The 18,910-nt window shown below is 43.7% G+C and overlaps 1 protein-coding gene across 2 annotated transcripts in view; it reads left to right on the forward strand.

Moving 5' to 3' along the window:
- Positions 1 to 18,910, forward strand: part of ahr1b (aryl hydrocarbon receptor 1b) — a 68,915-nt gene that overhangs the window by 30,353 nt on the left and 19,652 nt on the right. For both annotated transcript variants that reach the window (XM_017681729.2, XM_037534431.1), the window contains 4 exons: positions 310 to 407; positions 6,407 to 6,496; positions 7,931 to 8,057; positions 15,861 to 15,994. In XM_017681729.2, the coding sequence (XP_017537218.2) occupies positions 310 to 407; positions 6,407 to 6,496; positions 7,931 to 8,057; positions 15,861 to 15,994 (449 nt within the window). The remainder of the gene's footprint in view (positions 1 to 309; positions 408 to 6,406; positions 6,497 to 7,930; positions 8,058 to 15,860; positions 15,995 to 18,910) is intronic.

The raw sequence follows: 18,910 nt of genomic DNA on the forward strand, positions 1-18,910 counted from the left end.
TCTTTTCCTCTTTCTTTATTTCTTTTGATCTTTCTCTCTTTCTCCCTTTTTTCCCCTTTCTTTTCTCGCTTCCTTGTCATTCTGTCTTATTTTTCTCTTTTCTTCCTCTCCCTCTCATATTCAGGTCACTGAAATAATCATAAGAATAAACATTCACAGATTTTTTGTTCGTTTACTCATTAAACGCATATTTTTAAATAATTACCTTCTACAGCTGTTTCTGTGAGTCTACTCGCGTCTGTTATTCATCAGTACGTGTTTTAATAACTCTCTCTCTCTCTCTCTCTCTCTCTCTCTCTCTCTCTCCAGTCGCCCTCAAGAACCACACCAACAACAGTAACCATGACAACAGTAAAGCTACGGGATTGGTGGACGGATGGCTGCCGGAGGGGGAGCTGCTTCTGCAGGTATGGTGGAGACGCGGGAGGGGCTGGGGGGTATTGCTCCGCCCCTTTGCATTTAAGATTAAGATTAAATGACCCTTATTAGTCCCACGATGGGGAAATTTCACCCCCTCATTTGACCCATCCATGCAGTGAGACACCACATACACACTAGTGAACACACACACAGTGGGCAGTGAGCACACTTGCCCAGAGCGATGGGCAGCTCTATGTGGGTTAGGCAACTCAGTCACGTCCTGTCGGCTCAGAGGATTGAACTGGCAACCTTCCGGTCACAGGGCTGGTCCCCTAACCTTCAGCCCACGACTGCCCCATAAATACATAATGACTCTCACTTACACGTCTCATGTTCTCATATCTAATGCTGCAAATCCGTATGTCACTCCAAACCAGTTAACCAGTAGAGAGTGCAGGTGAATGCTCTCTTCTAAGCCCCACCCCCTGTGAAAAAGTGCCAAAAATCGGACGCAAAATAAATAAATAAAAACTTCTGAAGCAAAAAATATCAGTAAAATCAGCAAATGGAAAAAAGAGAAAGCAAAACAGTCCAAATGAGTCATTTATATCAGAATGAAATTGAGTAGAAATATTTTTGGAAAAATAGCTTTGATAACTTCAGTTTTGCCACACATTTTAAACATTTTGCTTGTGGATTTATTGATTTTATTTGAAATTTTGGTCACATGGTTAACTCCATAATTAACTCCATGAACTTCTAAGTTAAGCACTCGGACAGCTTGAAGCTGAAAAAAGCTGAATTGAATATTCTTGCATTTCGCATGACGTCAAACTCTACAGTCGTCGCCTTTCTGAGGACCGAATCAGGGAGCGACTGCACTGCTTGACGCCTTTAATCAACTGTGCTTTGCGAATGATTCACCTGTAAGACGCCACAGAAGCCGAGAGACGAGAGACTCACAGGCCTTTAATTCAGTGCTTTCACTCCAGGTTAGGAGCCCCTGCACTGTATAGTTCAGTGTTTCTCTCTGCTGTTCACCTCGTTCAGCTCAAGAATGGATTAATCAGCTAATAATATCAGAAATTTTAGCCAAGAAACCCAGTTATGCAGTTCAGGGGTTTCGGGACTGGAGCTGAACTCTGAACTAACTGCACCAGCAAACTTAGAGAACCACGTCTGTCGAGACATGATGTCGTTTTCCGTCCCACGACATTCAGTCTGATATTTAGCGTTCATGTTTCTCCATTCAAACGTCATTTAGCTAGTAAACTTGTTCTTGAGAAAGGTCCTAAGAAAAAGTCTACGTCAGGTTCATGACATGTTCTTGAAGCACAGAACTGTTCTCACCTTTTTGCTCATGAGTGTGTGTAGATTATGTTCTTATCTAAGAACAAATCGCACATAAGAGAACATCAGCAAATGACAGAATCTTCATGAAAGCTGCGTAGATGGGCTTTAAGAACAAATTTATTCTTAAGAATGGTTGGTGAATGAGGCCCAAAGTTCTCTGACATGTTGCATGCAATTACACGTTTCCACCAGAGAGGTCTCCAAATCCCCAGAGTGCAGCTTTAATGAACTGCTCTAATTGTTAATGAGCTCAGTTAATCATCAGCAGTGATGGGGTTTGGATTTGGATTTCCTTCACCAAGTTCTTCCATTCCAATGATGCGCACTGAGGCTATATAAACAATAACAACTATCCTTCATGAACTTGAAAACTTCACTGAAAACTTTTTGCTGTGTGGTTTACAAAACCTCCACAAGACAACCAAAAGACTTCATCATTGTTAATTTACAAGTGAGGAATAGAGCAAGCATCTGACGGGTTTCTGCTTTCCAGTCTCAGTTCCTCTCAGTCTGTGGTTCCTCCTCAAGCTCTTAGGGACGTTCTCTCTTGAGTCTTGGTTCTTCTCAATGGTTCTACCTTGTGCTATTAAGAAGGTTTTTTTTTAGCATTGGTTCTTCTCAGCCAGGTGAATGGAAAGAAAGAGAGAGAGAGAAAGAGAGAGAGAGAGACTGAGAGACAGAGAGAGAGAGAGAGAGAGAGAGAGAGAGGCGCTATTTGCAGGGTGGCCTGTGCTCCAGTTTCAGATGCTGCGTGGTGAATAATGCAGTCAGAGGGATGATCTATAATTCAGAGCAGATTCAGAGAGATTCTCTGTATTTACCTTCGGTTCCAAAGAGAACATAAACCTGGACGTCTTACTTTACTTCCCCACTTCTCTCACAGCAGATTCTCTCTCTCCCCCTCTCCCTCTCTCTCCCATCCTCTCTCTATCTCCCCTCTTCCTCCCTTTCTCTCTCTCCCTTCCTCTCTCTCTCTCCCCCTCTTCCTCCCTTCCTCTCTCTCTCTCTCTCTCTCTCCCTCTCTCTCATTTCCTCTCTCTCTCCCCCTCTCCCTCTCTCTCCCTTCCTCTCTCTATCTCCTCTCTTCCTCCCTTTCTCTCTCTCCCTTCCTCTCTCTCTGTCTCCCTCTCTCTCCCTTCCTCTCTCTCTCTCCCCCTCTCCCCCTCTTCCTCCCTTCCTCTCTCTCTCTCCCTCTCCCTTCCTCTCTCTCGTTTCCTCTCTCTTTCTCTCTCTCCCCCTCTCCCTTTCCCTCTCTCTCCCTTCCTCTCTCTTTCTCCCCCCTCTTCCTCCCTTCCTCTCTCTCCCTTCCTCTCTCTCTCTCTCCCCCTCTCCCTCTCTCTCCCTTCTTCTCTCTCTCCCCCCTCCTCCTTTCCTCTCTCCCTTCCTCTCTCTCTCTCTCTCTCTCTCTCTCTGTCTCCATCTCTCTCCCCCCCTCTCCCTCTCCCTCTCCTCTCTCTCTCTTTCTCTCTCCCCCTCTCCCTCTCTCTCTGGCTGATGCTGATGTTTAGTGACTGCCGCTCGACCCTGCGGGGGTTGTGTAGCGCTCACTGCGGACACATGAACCTAAATATTTATATTGAGCATCAGTGCTCAGACACTGCGCTCATTATGGTGTTTGTGTGTGTGTGTTGTTTGTTGAGGCTGAAGGTCGTGGTTCCACATGCTTACGGGTGATATAACTGTATTACAGTTAGAGAGGAGCGCGTATACATACATACAGACTGCCCAACAGCCAGAGACCAGCTTCCATTTACTTACTTTACAGTTAAAACATTCAGCATCAGAAAAAAACAGAAATGTATTTACTATATATACATGTATACACTAAATGGACAAAAGTATTGGGACACTTGTACATCCAGAAGGTCAGACACTGATGTTGGACGAGAAGGCCTGGCTCACAATCTCCGTTCTAGCTCATCCCAAAGGTGTTGGATGGGGTTGAAGTCAGGACTCTGTGAGGGCCAGTCAAGTTCTTCCACACCAAACTCATCCAGCCAGGTCTTTATGGAGCTGCTTTGGTCACTGGGGCTCAGTCATGCTGGAACAGAAAAGGTTCTTCCCCAAACTGTTCCCACAAAGTTGGAAGCATATAATTGTCCAAAATCTCTTGGTGCTGAAGCATTAAGATTGGAATCTGGAACTAAGGGTTCTAGACCAACCCCTGATAAACAACCCCATAGCATCATCCCTCCTCCACCAAACTTTACAGCTGGCACATTTCTCCTGGCATTCGCCAAACCCAGACTCATTCATGAGACCAACAGATAAAGAAGTTGATTGGTCTCTCCACAGAATACATTTCCACTGCTCCAGAGTCCATTGGCAGCGCTTTACACCATTCTAGTTGACGCTTGGCATTGTGCATTTTGATCTTAGGCTTCTGTGCAGCTGCTCAGTCATGGAAACCCATTTCCTGAAGCTCCTAATGTGCAGTTTTTCTGCTGATGTTGCTTCTAGAGGCAGTTTGGAACTTGTTAGTGAGAGATTCAACAGACGATAGGCACTGAGTACTTCATCACTCGGTGGTCTCACTCTGTGAGTTTGCATGGTCTACCATTTAAGCTGTTCTTGCTCCTACACACTTCCATTTCACAAATAATAGCACTTACAGCTGTCTAGGGCAGATCTAGCAGGACATAAATTTCACACACTGACTTAAGGTGGCATCCTATGACAGCACCATGTTTAACTTTGACATTCTCCTTTATGCAAGTGGAAGATGTTATATCGGATCTCCTCAGAAACTTCTGAAAAACGAATGTGTGCTTTATATCTATTTTAACTGGAAATTAAATAAATAAAGGGTGGCCTCTGATTTGTGCATGCTACTGTATGTGAAACTGATCCTGTATATAAAATGTTTGGACACATTCTGTAGTCACACATCCATGCTGCAAAGTATTCCAGATGGAACCGTAAAACTGTGCAGAACCTGAAGGCAACACTCACACCTACACAGACGTACATACTCACACGCTGGCTGGCTGAAGGAAGTCGTTGCTGACGTGTGATTTCTCACTGCGCACACATGCTGTGACATATTTCGTGACTCTGTTCTCTTTGTTTTATCATCTCCGAGTCGTCATGGACTGGAGGGGTGTGTGAGGAGTGAAGATGCTGAACCGACCCGCTGAATATTTCTCAGATCTGCGTATAACACCGACTTACTTACAGCTGGGAGCACTGAGAGCACTTCACTTCCACACTGATGCCTTCTGCTGTCTGAAAAAGGGTCTCAGTTCAGTATATAATGTAGTGTATACAACACATTATACAGTAGATACAAACACTGTACACTATATGCTCACATTATACATTGTGTTCTACATTGCATACTGTATATTCTTACACTGAGTACTGTATTCTTACACTGCAAACTATATTCTTACATTGAGTACTATATTCTTACACTGAGTACTATATTCTTACACTGCGTACTATATTCTCACACTGAGTACTATATTCTCACACTGAGTACTATATTCTTACACTGAGTACTATATTCTCACACTGAGTACTATATTCTTACACTGAGTACTATATTCTTACACTGAGTACTATATTCTTACACTGCGTACTATATTCTCACACTGAGTACTATATTCTTACACTGCGTACTATATTCTCACACTGCGTACTATATTCTCACACTGCGTACTATATTCTTACACTGCGTACTATATTCTCACACTGAGTACTATATTCTTACACTGAGTACTATATTCTCACACTGAGTACTATATTCTTACACTGAGTACTATATTCTCACACTGAGTACTATATTCTTACACTGCGTACTATATTCTTACACTGAGTACTATATTCTTACACTGAGTACTATATTCTCATACTGAGTACTATATTCTTACACTGAGTACTATATTCTTATACTGCGTACTATATTCTTACACTGAGTACTATATTCTCACACTGAGTACTATATTCTTACACTGAGTACTATATTCTTACACTGCATACTATATTCTTACACTGAGTACTATATTCTCACACTGAGTACTATATTCTTACACTGAGTACTATATTCTTACACTGAGTACTATATTCTTACACTGAGTACTATATTCTCACACTGAGTACTATATTCTCACACTGAGTACTATATTCTTACACTGAGTACTATATTCTTACACTGCATACTATATTCTTACACTGAGTACTATATTCTTACACTGAGTACTATATTCTCACACTGAGTACTATATTCTTACACTGAGTACTATATTCTTACACTGCATACTATATTCTTACACTGAGTACTATATTCTTACACTGCATACTATATTCTTACACTGAGTACTATATTCTTACACTGCATACTACACTAATGAAGCGCACAGGCAATCTGTTCACACGCCAAAAGATACCAGAGACCATATAAATGAGGAGAAAACTCATATTGCTCAACATGGCGCCTGTTTGCAGAGAAAGCCCTGCCCTTAAGGAAAAGGAGCCAATCAGCTGGCTGGTTACACCGCAAGTGGAGAGAGAGAGAGGCCCCTGGTCTTGTATGAGTGGAATGACTGGCCGATGGCGTTGCAAACAAAGCCACCGAGAGAACAGACTTTCCTATAAGCACAGTTTTGTCCATCAGATGAGCATGCTGATGAAACCCAACCTGTCTGCGTCGCTGTCATGTGTGTTATGTATACTTGTTTGTTTTCATTTACAGGCTCTCAGTGGGTTTGTGCTGGTGGTCACATCAGAAGGGATCATATTCTATGCTTCACACACTATTCAGGATTACCTAGGATTCCATCAGGTGAGCTTTAACACAGTAGCACTGTATATTATAGTACATTATCACTACAGCATTACATATAGTGGTTTTTATATAGGGTTACTATAGTATTGGATATAACATTATACACTGTATATTACAGCATTGTATACATTATCGTTGTAAAGAATATTATATACATTATTGATGTAGCATTGATCTTATGCATTGTGAAATGGATTGATAGTCATCGAGGTCATTGCAGGTTAATCGTTTCATATTGGTCAGTCTTACCTCTGTTATTAATACACACACACATATGTACACACACACACACACATACTCAGCAGGTTGCCATTCTGCCCATCCTGATTAACAGTGATTAATCCAGCTAATAGTATTTATTGTCTGTATTACCAACACACGTTTGCATACAGCGATTAGAGATGATCACCTGACTCACACACACTGATACACACCACACACACACACACACACACAGGTTCACTCTAACAGTGAGGTTACAGGGGGCCTTTGGGGCCATTTGCAATAAACATGTATACTGTATATATTAATGATACAGTAATACTGTATATAACACTACTACAGTAATAATACTGTATATAAATTTGATTTTGTGTCATTCAGGGGGTCCAAGAGGTTAAACCCCAGGACCTCCTGTATTCTGAACCTTGCTGTAAATGGTACTACAGTAATACTTCCAGTGTCACTATATAAATCTGTATATAACACTACTACAGTAATAGTCTATGTAATATTGTATATAATAGTGCTACATTAACACTGTATATAACAGTACTACAGTAATACAATATAATATTGTATATAGCACCATTACAATACTGTATTTAATACTGTGCATAACTACTACTACAAAGATGCTGTGCATAATAATGTATATAACACTATTTTACAGTAATACTGTATGTAATACTGTGTCCAATAATACTACACTTATTCTGCATATAACATTACTACTACAGTAATGTTATATATACTTATGTATATAATACTACAACAATAATACTATATACAACACTATTATAGTAATACTGTATATAATACTGTACATAAGTACTACTACAATAATCGTGTACATAATACTTTATATAACACTCCTATTACTACAGTAATACAGCAAATAATTCTGTATATAACACTATTAGTACAATAATGCTGCATATAATACTGTAAAAACTAATACTAAAAAAATACTTTAAAACCTAATATAACATTGCAGTAATATGGTATGTAGTTATTTATATAATGCTACTGCTACAGTAATACCACATCTTCAATGGTGGTCTAGAAAAAGTGCTGGTTAATCTCTCTTTCTTTCTTTCTTTCTTTCTTTCTTTCTTTCTTTCTTTCTTTCTCTCTCTCTCTCTCTCTCTCTCTCTCTCTCTCTCTCTCCCTCCCTCTCTCTCTCTCTCTCTCTCTCTTTCTCTTTCCCAGACGGATGTAATGCACCAGTCTGTGTTTGAGCTGATTCACACAGAGGATCAGCAGGCTTTCAGACGGAACTTGCACTGGGCCCTAAACCCCCCACCCACTGCAACCCCAACCCACGAGTCCCCACAAGGTAACATAGCACATCCACATACACACACTCATACACTTTGGACCTGATGGGGACCAAAGCTGTGAGCAGTCCTCCTTAACACTAGCCAGCACACTTAGGTTGGATAAAACTCCACAGCATTAGGAAGATCATCATCATCATCATCGTTGACCTCTTAATCTAGATAGGGTCACGGTAGCAGTTGGGAGAGCAGAGAATCTTCTTCCAGCTCATTCCCAGGGACCCCAAGCCGCTCCCAAGCCAACTTGGACATGTAATCCCTCCAGCGGGTCCTAGGACAACCCCGGGTCTTGTCCCGGTAGGCTGTGCCTGGTACACCCCCACCGAGAGGCGTCCAGGGGGCATCCGAATCAGATGTCCGAACCACCTCAGCTGGCTCCTCTTAATGCGGAGGGGGGACCATTTGGGCCAACCACCCGCAATGTCCAGCATGAAGGAGCGGTGCAGTGCTGCACAGGCAGTGGGAGATTGCAGGGGGGCCCTTGGTGGCCCTTGGCCACCTCACTGGGGGGCAAGGAGCTGGAGCTTGTGCGGGAGGTTGAGAGGTACCAACTAGATATAGTTGGGCTCACCTTCACCCACAGTGTTGGCTCTGGAACCAAACTACTTGATATGGATTGGTCCTTCTCCTACTCAGGGGTTGCACAGCGTGAGAGTTGCCGGGCAGGAGTGGGGATACTCACAAGTCCCCGGCTGGCAGCCGTGCAGTTGGAGTTTGTCCCGGTGGATGAGAGGGTCACTTCAATGCAAATTAAAATTGCAGAGAGGAAAACTCTGACTGTTGTGTGTGCTTATGCACCAAACAACTGTCGGAGGCCACTCCGAGCTCCTCCCGGATGGCCAAGCTCCTCACCCTGTCAGTAGAGTGACCCTGCCACCCTGCAAAGAAAGCTCATTTCCACCGCTTGTATTCGCGATCTCATTCTTTCCGTCATTACCCACAACTCATGACCATAGGTGAGGGTCGGGATGTAGACCAAATGGTGAACAGAGAGCTTCGCCTTATGGCTCAGCTCCCTCTTCACCACTACAGTCCGGTACAGTGACCGCATTACTGCTGCCGCCTGTCCCAGCCTGCGGCCAATCTCACGATCCCTCTTCCCATCACTCGTGAACAAGACCCCAAGATACTTAAAATCCTCCACCTGGGGCAAGTCCTTTCCCCTTACCTGGAGTGGGCATGCCATCCTTTTCTGGGCTAAGACTATGGACTCAGATTTGGAGGTGCTGATCCGCATACCAACCGCTTGAGCGCTGGAGGCATCCATGTGATTCAGCCAAAAGAACAACATCATCTGCAAATAGCCTCCACAAATAATGCCCTCCTGACCTTGGCTATGCCTTGACACCCTGTCCATGAATATCACAAACAGCAGTGGAGACGGGGCACAACCCTGCCGGAACCCAACGCTAACACTGAAAGGGTCCGACTTAATGCTGAGTATACGGACACAGCTCTCACTCTGGGAGTTCAGAGATTGAATGGCCCAGAGTAGTAGCCCCAGTACCCCATATTCCGAGAGGACCTTCCACAAGATATCCACTGGAACACGGTCGTAAGCCTTCTCCAAATCCACAAAACACATGTACACTGGGTTGGCAAACTCCCATGCCCTCTCAACAATCTGCAAGAGCACTGTTAGGAAGGGTCTCCTTGAACAGTGTTCTCCCTCAGAAACCAGAGAATGAAGCGATAAACCAGCTCGGCAAATCCCGCCAAGTCCCAAGACAGAGAGCTCTCGGTGCAATGATGAACAAACACTCTCTGGGAGAGATGAGTGATTTATTCACAAAGCACACAGAAGAAGGGGAAGTCCCCTCTTTATAAACACAGAGAGCCCGTCCCACGTGCTCGCAGGCAGCCAGGAAGGGCCCGACCACATTCTAACATATGTCGTAACCTGCTTGTCCATACATGGAGTTGTTTTTCTCCATCTCTGGATGTGCTCAGTTCAACATCAAAATCCAGTAAGTCAAAAGTGCAAGTGGTTTGCAGAATGAAAGAGGAACAATAGTTATTAACAGCCTGTAAGTATGCACAAAGGGCAGACACCCTTGCACCCTCAGCAGAGTCTGATTTTATTAATACATGTTAGTCACTGGGGAAGAGACAGGCCAAAGGAAAGTTAACCCTTTCATTCCCCTCTTTTATAACTCGTTGAAGACGGGTTATAAGCAATACGCACATCAGAGAGAACAGAGAAAAAGGCTCCTACACAGAAACAGAAACAGCATCATCATAAGATGGTTCCAATGACGCATAGACGGGCTGTCGCACGGTCTGTGCCATAAAGACGTAGTCGGACCGGTGGGGGATGAGCGAGGAGGCCAGAGCGTACATTCGATCCATGAGGCACCTGAAAAGACACGGTCCCATACACAACAGTAGCAACAGCACACATACAATAGGAGCTATCATGGCAAAATACCTTCCGAGCAGAGAAAGAGCATTATCAGCAGCATCATGCTTCTGCAAAACAAAAGAGAGATTAATAATAGGCAGAGTGGGTTATAATTCAGGAGCTTTAACACAACGGGAGGCGTGGATCCACTGTGGGAAAAGGTCAGTTAAGACACCAGTATGCGTAACAGCGAGTACAGTTGTGGGCTCTGAAAAAGGAGGGTCAGAAAAACCCTTTCGTTCAAACTTTTTAACCATGATTTGGTCCCCGGGCTTATACGGATGCGTGGGGGTCTTGGGAGGGTCAGTGATGTTTTGATTGACCCTCTCCCAGTACTCATTCAAGACTGACAACAGGCCCGCTGTGTACTCACTGCGACGTACTTCAAGGTCCGCCAGTCCCCCCAGAGCCGTTACTTGTCGCCATGGGACAGGAAATGGTCGTCCCATGACAATCTCGTATGGCGATAGTCCACCTAAAGTGTCTGTTCGCGTCATGCGCAGTTCAGCTAAGACCACAGGTAGGACTTTCACCCAGTTGGTTGTGTTTTGAGTCTGCATGGCTTTTCTTAGCCGCCCCTTTATAGTGCGATTCACCCTTTCTACCATTCCGGAGGATTGGGGGTGATAGGGAATGTGAAAAGCCCAGTCTATGCTTAGCTGTTTAGCAAGCGCTTGTGTGACCTTTGAAGTGAAAGGTGCACCTTTGTCGGAGTCAATACCTAGAGGGACGCCATATCGTGGTATGATTTCCTGACATAGTTTTGTCACTACCGTGTTTGCGTTCTCCTTATTACACGGGAATGCCTCAGTCGATCTGGAGAATTTATTGATCATTACCAGTAGATACTTGTGGGGCCCTACAGTTGTCATGTGTGTGAAATCTATTTGCCATTCCTGGAACGGTGTCTCAGGTTTGGGAAGAACCTGGTGAGGGCCTTTAGGCTTTGGATTGTTCTGTGCACAAACAAGGCATCGGTCTAGAATGCGGTCTATAGTCGAATTCAAATTATGAATGCAAAACAATTCACATCAGTAAGGTTCAACGTTAATGTCCGGCAGCAATTTCACAATATTGGTTAAGGTTGCAACATCAGGCGGTTTCACCTCGACCCCTTCCGGTCCGGACTGCCAAGCCATGGCAACAGCCAGGGAACTCCATTCCGATCCCGGGGTCCACAGACCCGGTGGGGGATCGGGGCATGTTCCAGGGTCGTAGTCCAGGTCTCTTTCCCCGTCCAAGTCCGAATCATCATCGGGCTTGGGGACCTTAACTACAGCCAGAGACAGGGACGGGTCTGAGGTGTTCGGTCTGGCCTTGGGCTTTGCAGCGGAATCAGAAGCTTTAAGATCAGCTTTAAGAGCAGTAAGATCAGGGTATAACCCCGGTGCGGCAGGCGGCGGAGGCTGATAAGGGGGTGGCAAGACGGGATTATTTGTTACCAGAGGAGTCATTGGGCTAGTAGGGGATACAGTGTTCATCCTACAACATGATGCTTGGTTTGAGGGCAGGGACAATTTAGGGCCTTGCCTTTTGGCCTTAATAGGCTTCGGAATTGTTTTCAGCACGCTTTTTGGAGTAAAAATCTTTTTAAAATCATCCCACACCTGTTTCATGTCATACCACGATCTATAACCCTTTTTCATGTAGGGGAGGTCCCATTGCGGATCCCCAATACCTTCATAAATCATTCTATGAGCAGATCTCAAATACCCTGCGTCAAAAGTCCCATTCCTAGGGTATGGCAGAATCTGAGGATTACTCTCAGTCCATCCTGCTAGGTTAGAGAGAAACGGGTCAACATAGTAGGCCAGATTACATCGCCTCATCCAATCAGCAGGTTTCTCATCCGGCTCTGGTTTGGGAAACGACGTACCCATAGCAACAAACATAATACAAATACAAACAACACAAATCTTGGGAGTTAGAGGGATTGTGAGCATAAAACCACTAGGCGCCTAGGTTTGTACCCTCGTTACAGGGGCAAAAATCCTGCTTCATCTCATACTCCCGCCCACCAGACAGGGCTGGGTAGGTTAGCTGAGCCAAAAAGGAACGTGATATCGTCAACCAGGCAGAGGTCCAAAGGAAGGAAACGGACTTACCAGGTGAGGATATCACGTCGGGGTCACCACGGCTGTTAGGAAGGGTCTCCTTGAACAGTGTTCTCCCTCAGAAACCAGAGAATGAAGCGATAAACCAGCTCGGCAAATCCCGCCAAGTCCCAAGACAGAGAGCTCTTGGTGCAATGATGAACAAACACTCTCGTAGAGAGATGAGTGATTTATTCACAAAGCACACAGAAGAAGGGGAAGTCCCCTCTTTATAAACACAGAGAGCCCGTCCCATGTGCTCGCAGGCAGCCAGGAAGGGCCTGACCACATTCTAACATATGTCGTAACCTGCTTGTCCATACATGGAGTTGTTTTTCTCCATCTCTGGATGTGCTCAGTTCAACATCAAAATCCAGTAAGTCAAAAGTGCAAGTGGTTTGCAGAATGAAAGAGGAACAATAGTTATTAACAGCCTGTAAGTATGCACAAAGGGCAGACACCCTTGCACCCTCAGCAGAGTCTGATTTTATTAATACATGTTAGTCACTGGGGAAGAGACAGGCCAAAGGAAAGTTAACCCTTTCAAGCACAAAAAGCTGTTCCATTGTTCCACGACCGGGACGGAATTCACATTGTTCCTCCTCAATCTGAGGTTCAACTATCAGTTGAAGTCTCCTTTCCAGCACCTTGGCATAGACTTTCCCAGGGAGACTGAGCAGTGTGATACCCCAATAGTTGGCAGAACCTCCTTGAAGCCAACCGAAAGTCTTTTTCCATGGCTTCACCAAACTCCTCCCACACCCTGGATTTTCACCATTGTGGCTGCCACCTTTTTCGCCTGTCGGTACCTCTCTGCTGAGTTGGGAGTCCTTCGGGCCATCCAGTCCCTAAAGGCCTCTTTCTTCAGCTTAACGGCCTGCCTCACCATTGGTGTCCACTTGGGGGTTCTTGGGTTACCGCTCCGACAGGCACCCACAAGCTGTTGGCCACAGCTACGCCTGGCAGCTTCCACAATGGAGGTTTTGAACAGGGTCCATTCAGACTCCATGTCCCCTACCTCCCCTGGATCATGAGAAAAGCTCTCCCAGAGGTGGGAGTTGAAATCATTCCGAACAGTGGCCTCCGACAGTTGTTTGGTGCATAAGCACACACAACAGTCAGAGTTTTCCTCTCTGCAATTTTAATTTGCATTGAAGTGACCCTCTCATCCACCGGGACAAACTCCAACTGCACGGCTGCCAGCCGGGGACTTGTGAGTATCCCCACTCCTGCCCGGCAACTCTCACGCTGTGCAACCCCTGAGTAGGAGAAGGACCAATCCATATCAAGTAGTTTGGTTCCAGAGCCAACACTGTGGGTGAAGGTGAGCCCAACTATATCTAGTTGGTACCTCTCAACCTCCCGCACAAGCTCCAGCTCCTTGCCCCCCAGTGAGGTGGCCAAGGGCCACCAAGGGCCCCCCTGCAATCTCCCACTGCCTGTGCAGCACTGCACCGCTCCTTCATGCTGGACATTGCGGGTGGTTGGCCCAAATGGTCCCCCCACATTGCCTCTTCGGGCTGAGCCCGGCCAGGTTACATGGGCTGCCCAGCCACCAGGCACTCGCCAGGGGACACTATCCCCAGGCCTGGCTCCAGGGGTAGGTCTGTGTGACCCTATCCCAGGCACGGTATGTTCTGTGCCTGTTTTTCAGGGTGGGTATTTTGGATCATGTTAGTCTGGGTCTTCACTCCAGACTTGTTCGCCCTGGGAGACCCTATCAGGAGCATATTGGTCCTGACGACTTAGCTATGAAGATCCCTAGACCACACATGCCCTTCCGCCATGACAAGGCCCTGATCCAGGAAGGGCATTAGCAAAATGATATGATTATATTCAGTTTATGTATATACCAGTCAATTTACAGATCATATTTATCCATTTATATACAGTGGATATCAACTTGCATAACACATGTATGAGTTTATACACAGTGTGTTTCAGTTCATATGCAGTATGTATCAGTTTATGTACAGTATGTATCAGTTGATGTACAGTTTGTATCAGTTTATGTACAGTATATGTCAGTTTATGTACAGTATGTATCAGCTGGTGTACAGTATATATCAGTTTATGTACAGTATGTATCAGCTGGTGTACAGTATATATCAGTTTATGTACAGTATGTATCAGCTGGTGTACAGTATGTATCAGCTGGTGTACAGTATATATCAGTTTATGTACAGTATGTATCAGCTGGTGTACAGTATATATCAGTTTATGTACAGTATGTATCAGTTGGTGTACAGTATGTATCAGTTTGACAGTGACAGTTTTAGGAAAACGGGTGTAATAATGTGTAAAATAACTGCTAATGAGCTGGTGTAGGTATGTACAATGGAAGTTAAATTTTGGTTGTGGGAGGAAAAGAATATGCTCGCTTAGACTTTATCAAAAGTGGGGGACTCTAGTTTGTCTTGTGTTCAGGTTCCTTGTGCAATGAGACACACAGGAGCACAGGTTAACACGTTCACATGAATAAGTGCACACATTCACCCTCAGACAGAGGCAGAAAGACACACCCAAACGCTCCCAGATAAACAGCCCCTCCCATCACTGCCCACCTCAGCCTCTTACCCCTCTCACCCCTCTGACTCCAGCACGAACAGCCAGATACAGAGCACTAGTTTAACAGAAAAAAGCACTCATAGACAGAGAGAGTGAGTTTTGGAAAGAGAGAGTGACCTTTAGCTGGACTACTGCTGAGCGGGAAATGTTACAGCACAACAAAGAGTCTCTACACCAGACAGGTCGAGAATATTTTCCTCCTTCCTCTCACTTTACTGTAAAATTAAAACTTATTTATAAGCCTTAATAACCACAAAATTGCTTGAATTGTAATATTTCAATATTTTATCAGTTATTATTCAGTTATTGCCACCTTGTACTTTCACTAACTGTCCACTATATGAGAAGCACTGACCTTATACTTCCACTCACTGGCCACTTTATTAGAAACATCCACCTTTGTGTTGCCGCTAACTGGCCACTTTATTAGAAACACCTCCTTTGTGTTTCCACTAACTGGCCACTTTATTAGAAACACCTCCCATGTGCTTCCACTAATTGGCCACCTCATTAGAAACACCCACCTTTGTGTTTCCACTAACTGGCCACTTTATCAGAAACACCCACTTTGTACTTCCACTAACTGGCCACTTTATTAGAAACACCTACCTTGTACTTCCACAAACTGGCCACTTTATTAGAAACACCCACCTTGTGCTTCCACTGACTGGCCACTTTATTAGAAACACCTAACCTACCTTGTACCTACCCTACAAAGATGTATTTTGTGTCTCTCTCAGATGGAGACGGTATCTCCAGCTCAGCTCTGATAACCTCTAAGCCCGAGCAGCTCCCTCCTGAAAACTCCTCCTTTCTGGAACGAAGCTTCGTCTGCCGCTTCCGCTGCCTCCTCGACAACTCGTCTGGCTTTCTGGTGAGTAGCTTCAGCCCCTGAAAGCATGTTTGAAGAGGAAGTTGGTCTGAAATGTGCTTGGATGCTGCTAATTTGAACTTTCAGAGTGGACAGTATTCCCAGCGCTCTGCTTATGTCACTCTGGTCTGTTAAATATGTAAACGTAAATACAAAAACAAGTTTGTATCCCTGTTTCTACACTCACTGTCCACTGCTGTGTCTGATCCACTCATACGAGCGCAACACACACTAACACACCACCACCCAGTCAGTGTTACTGCAGTGCTGAGAATGATCCACCACCCAAACAGTACCCGCTCTGTGAGGGTCCATGGGGGTCCTGACCACTGAAGAACAGGGTAACAGAGTATCAGAGAAACAGATGGACTACAGTCTGTAACTGTAGAACTACAGAGTGCAGCTCTACAGTAAGTGGAGCTGATAAAGTGGACAGTGAGTGAAGATCCAGGGAGATACACCTTTCTCATGCCGTTAGCTGCGGCCTGCGATTCTCCCTGACCCGGAATGGCCCCACCAGCGTGGGGAGGATGTGTCATACGTGTCCTGGTTTGGACTCGGCTGGATTCTCTCTCACTCAGTGGTTTAGCACATTCGGTTTGACTAAGCAAGTGGGTCAGACGTCACGGCGGCCCTTTGCTGTGATAATCACCATATCGCTGGTCATCTGATGTCCACACCAGAGCTAGGAAGAGCCTCGTGAGCAGCTCTGTTTCAGGGTCAGGTTTCATTTCAAATTTGACCTAGTTAGCTCTGCCGAAGAGTCAAAATCAGTATTATTAAGGAGAAATTCAGTATTTTTAGCATATTTGTCAAATATTTGTCACTAGAATTTTCTTCTCAGGTGAGTTTGAATTGAAATTGAGAATCACAGTGTAAAAAATCCATAGACTCACACATTCTGCTGAACAGTTATAAGCTTGCATTAAAATACAGGAATTCCTGTATTTTTACATGACATTTTCATTGCTTACAATGTAGCCCAGTTATGTACTGCAATGTACATATTTATGACTTTAAATTTGCGCAGATCTATAAATATGTGTTTTATAACATTTTAAGTAAACATTATACATAGTATTACTGTAGTATTACATAGGATGTTGTATACAGTGTTAACATAGTATTACACAGGACATTATACGTAGTATTATTGTAGCATTATACAGGATGTTATATTTAGTATTAGTTTAGTATTACACAGGGTGTTATATACAGTATTATTATAGTATTATTGTAGTATTACACAGGACGTTATATACAATATTATTATAGTATTACTGTAGTGTTATACAGGGCATTATATATAGTATTATTATAGTATTATACAGGACATTATATATAGTATTATTGTAGTATTATATAGGATGTTATTATATAGTATTATTGTAGTATTACACAGGGTGTTATATACAGTATTATTATAGTATTATTGTAGTATTACACAGGACGTTATATACAATATTATTATAGTATTACTGTAGTGTTATACAGGGCATTATATATAGTATTATTATAGTATTATACAGGACATTATATATAGTATTATTGTAGTATTATATAGGATGTTATTATATAGTATTATTGTAGTATTACACAGGGTGTTATATATAGTATTATTATGGTATTATTATAGTATTATAGAGGATATTATATAGATACTATTATTGTAGTATTATACAGGATGTTATATACAGTATTATTATAGTATAATACAGGATGTTATATATAGTTTTATTATAGTATTAAACAGGATGTTAGATATATAATTATTGTAGTATTATATAGGGTATTACATACAGTATTATTGTAGTGTTATACAGGATGTTACAGTGGTGTGAAAAAGTGTTTGCCCCCTTCCTCATTTCCTGTTTTTTTGCATGTTTGTCACACTTAAGTGTTTCGGAACATCAAACCAATTTAAACAATAGTCAAGGACAACACAAGTAAACACAAAATGCAATTTGTAAATGAAGGTGTTTATTATTAAAGGAGAAAAAAAATCCAAACCATCATGGCCCTGTGTGAAAAAGTGATTGCCCCCCTCGTTAAAACATACTATAACTGTGGTTTTTAACACCTGAGTTCAATTTCTCCAGCCACACAATTTCTCCAGCCTGATTATTGCCACACCTGTTCTCAATCAAGACATCACTTAAATAGGAGCTGCCTGACACAGTAAAGTCCACCAAAAGATCCTTAAAAGCTACACATCATGCGGAGATCCAAAGAAATTCAGGAACAATTGAGAAAGAAAGTAATTGAGATCTATCAGTCTGGAAAGGGTTATAAAGCCATTTCCAAAGCTTTGGGAATCCAGCGAACCACAGTGAGAGCCATTATCCACAAATGGCGAAGACATGGAACAGTGGTGAACCTTCCCAGGAGTGGCCGGCCGCCCAAAATTACCCCAAGAGCGCAGCGACGACTCATCCAAGAGGTCACAAAAGACCCCACAACAACGTCCAAAGAACTGCAGGCCTCACTTGCCTCAGTTAAGGTCAGCGTTCATGCCTCCACCATCAGAAAAAGACTGGGCAAAAATGGCCTGCATGGCAGACTTCCAAGAAGAAAACCACTGCTGAGCAAAAAGAACATTAAAGCTCGTCTCAATTTTTCCAAAACACATCTTGATGATCCCCAACACTTTTGGGAAAACATTCTGTGGACCAATGAGACAAAAGTGGAACTCTTTGGAAGGTGTGTGTCCCATTACATCTGGCGTAAAAGGAACACTGCATTTCAGAAAAAGAACATTATACCAACAGTAAAATATGGTGGTGGTAGTGTGATGGTCTGGGGCTGTTTTGCTGCGTCAGGACCTGGAAGACTTGCTGTGATAAATGGAACTATGAATTCTGCTGTCTACCAAAAGATCCTGAAGGAGAATGTCCGACCATCTGTTCGTGAACTCAAGCT

The sequence above is a fragment of the Pygocentrus nattereri genome, chromosome 25, assembly GCF_015220715.1.
Source record: "Pygocentrus nattereri isolate fPygNat1 chromosome 25, fPygNat1.pri, whole genome shotgun sequence".
Lineage (NCBI taxonomy): Eukaryota > Metazoa > Chordata > Actinopteri > Characiformes > Serrasalmidae > Pygocentrus > Pygocentrus nattereri.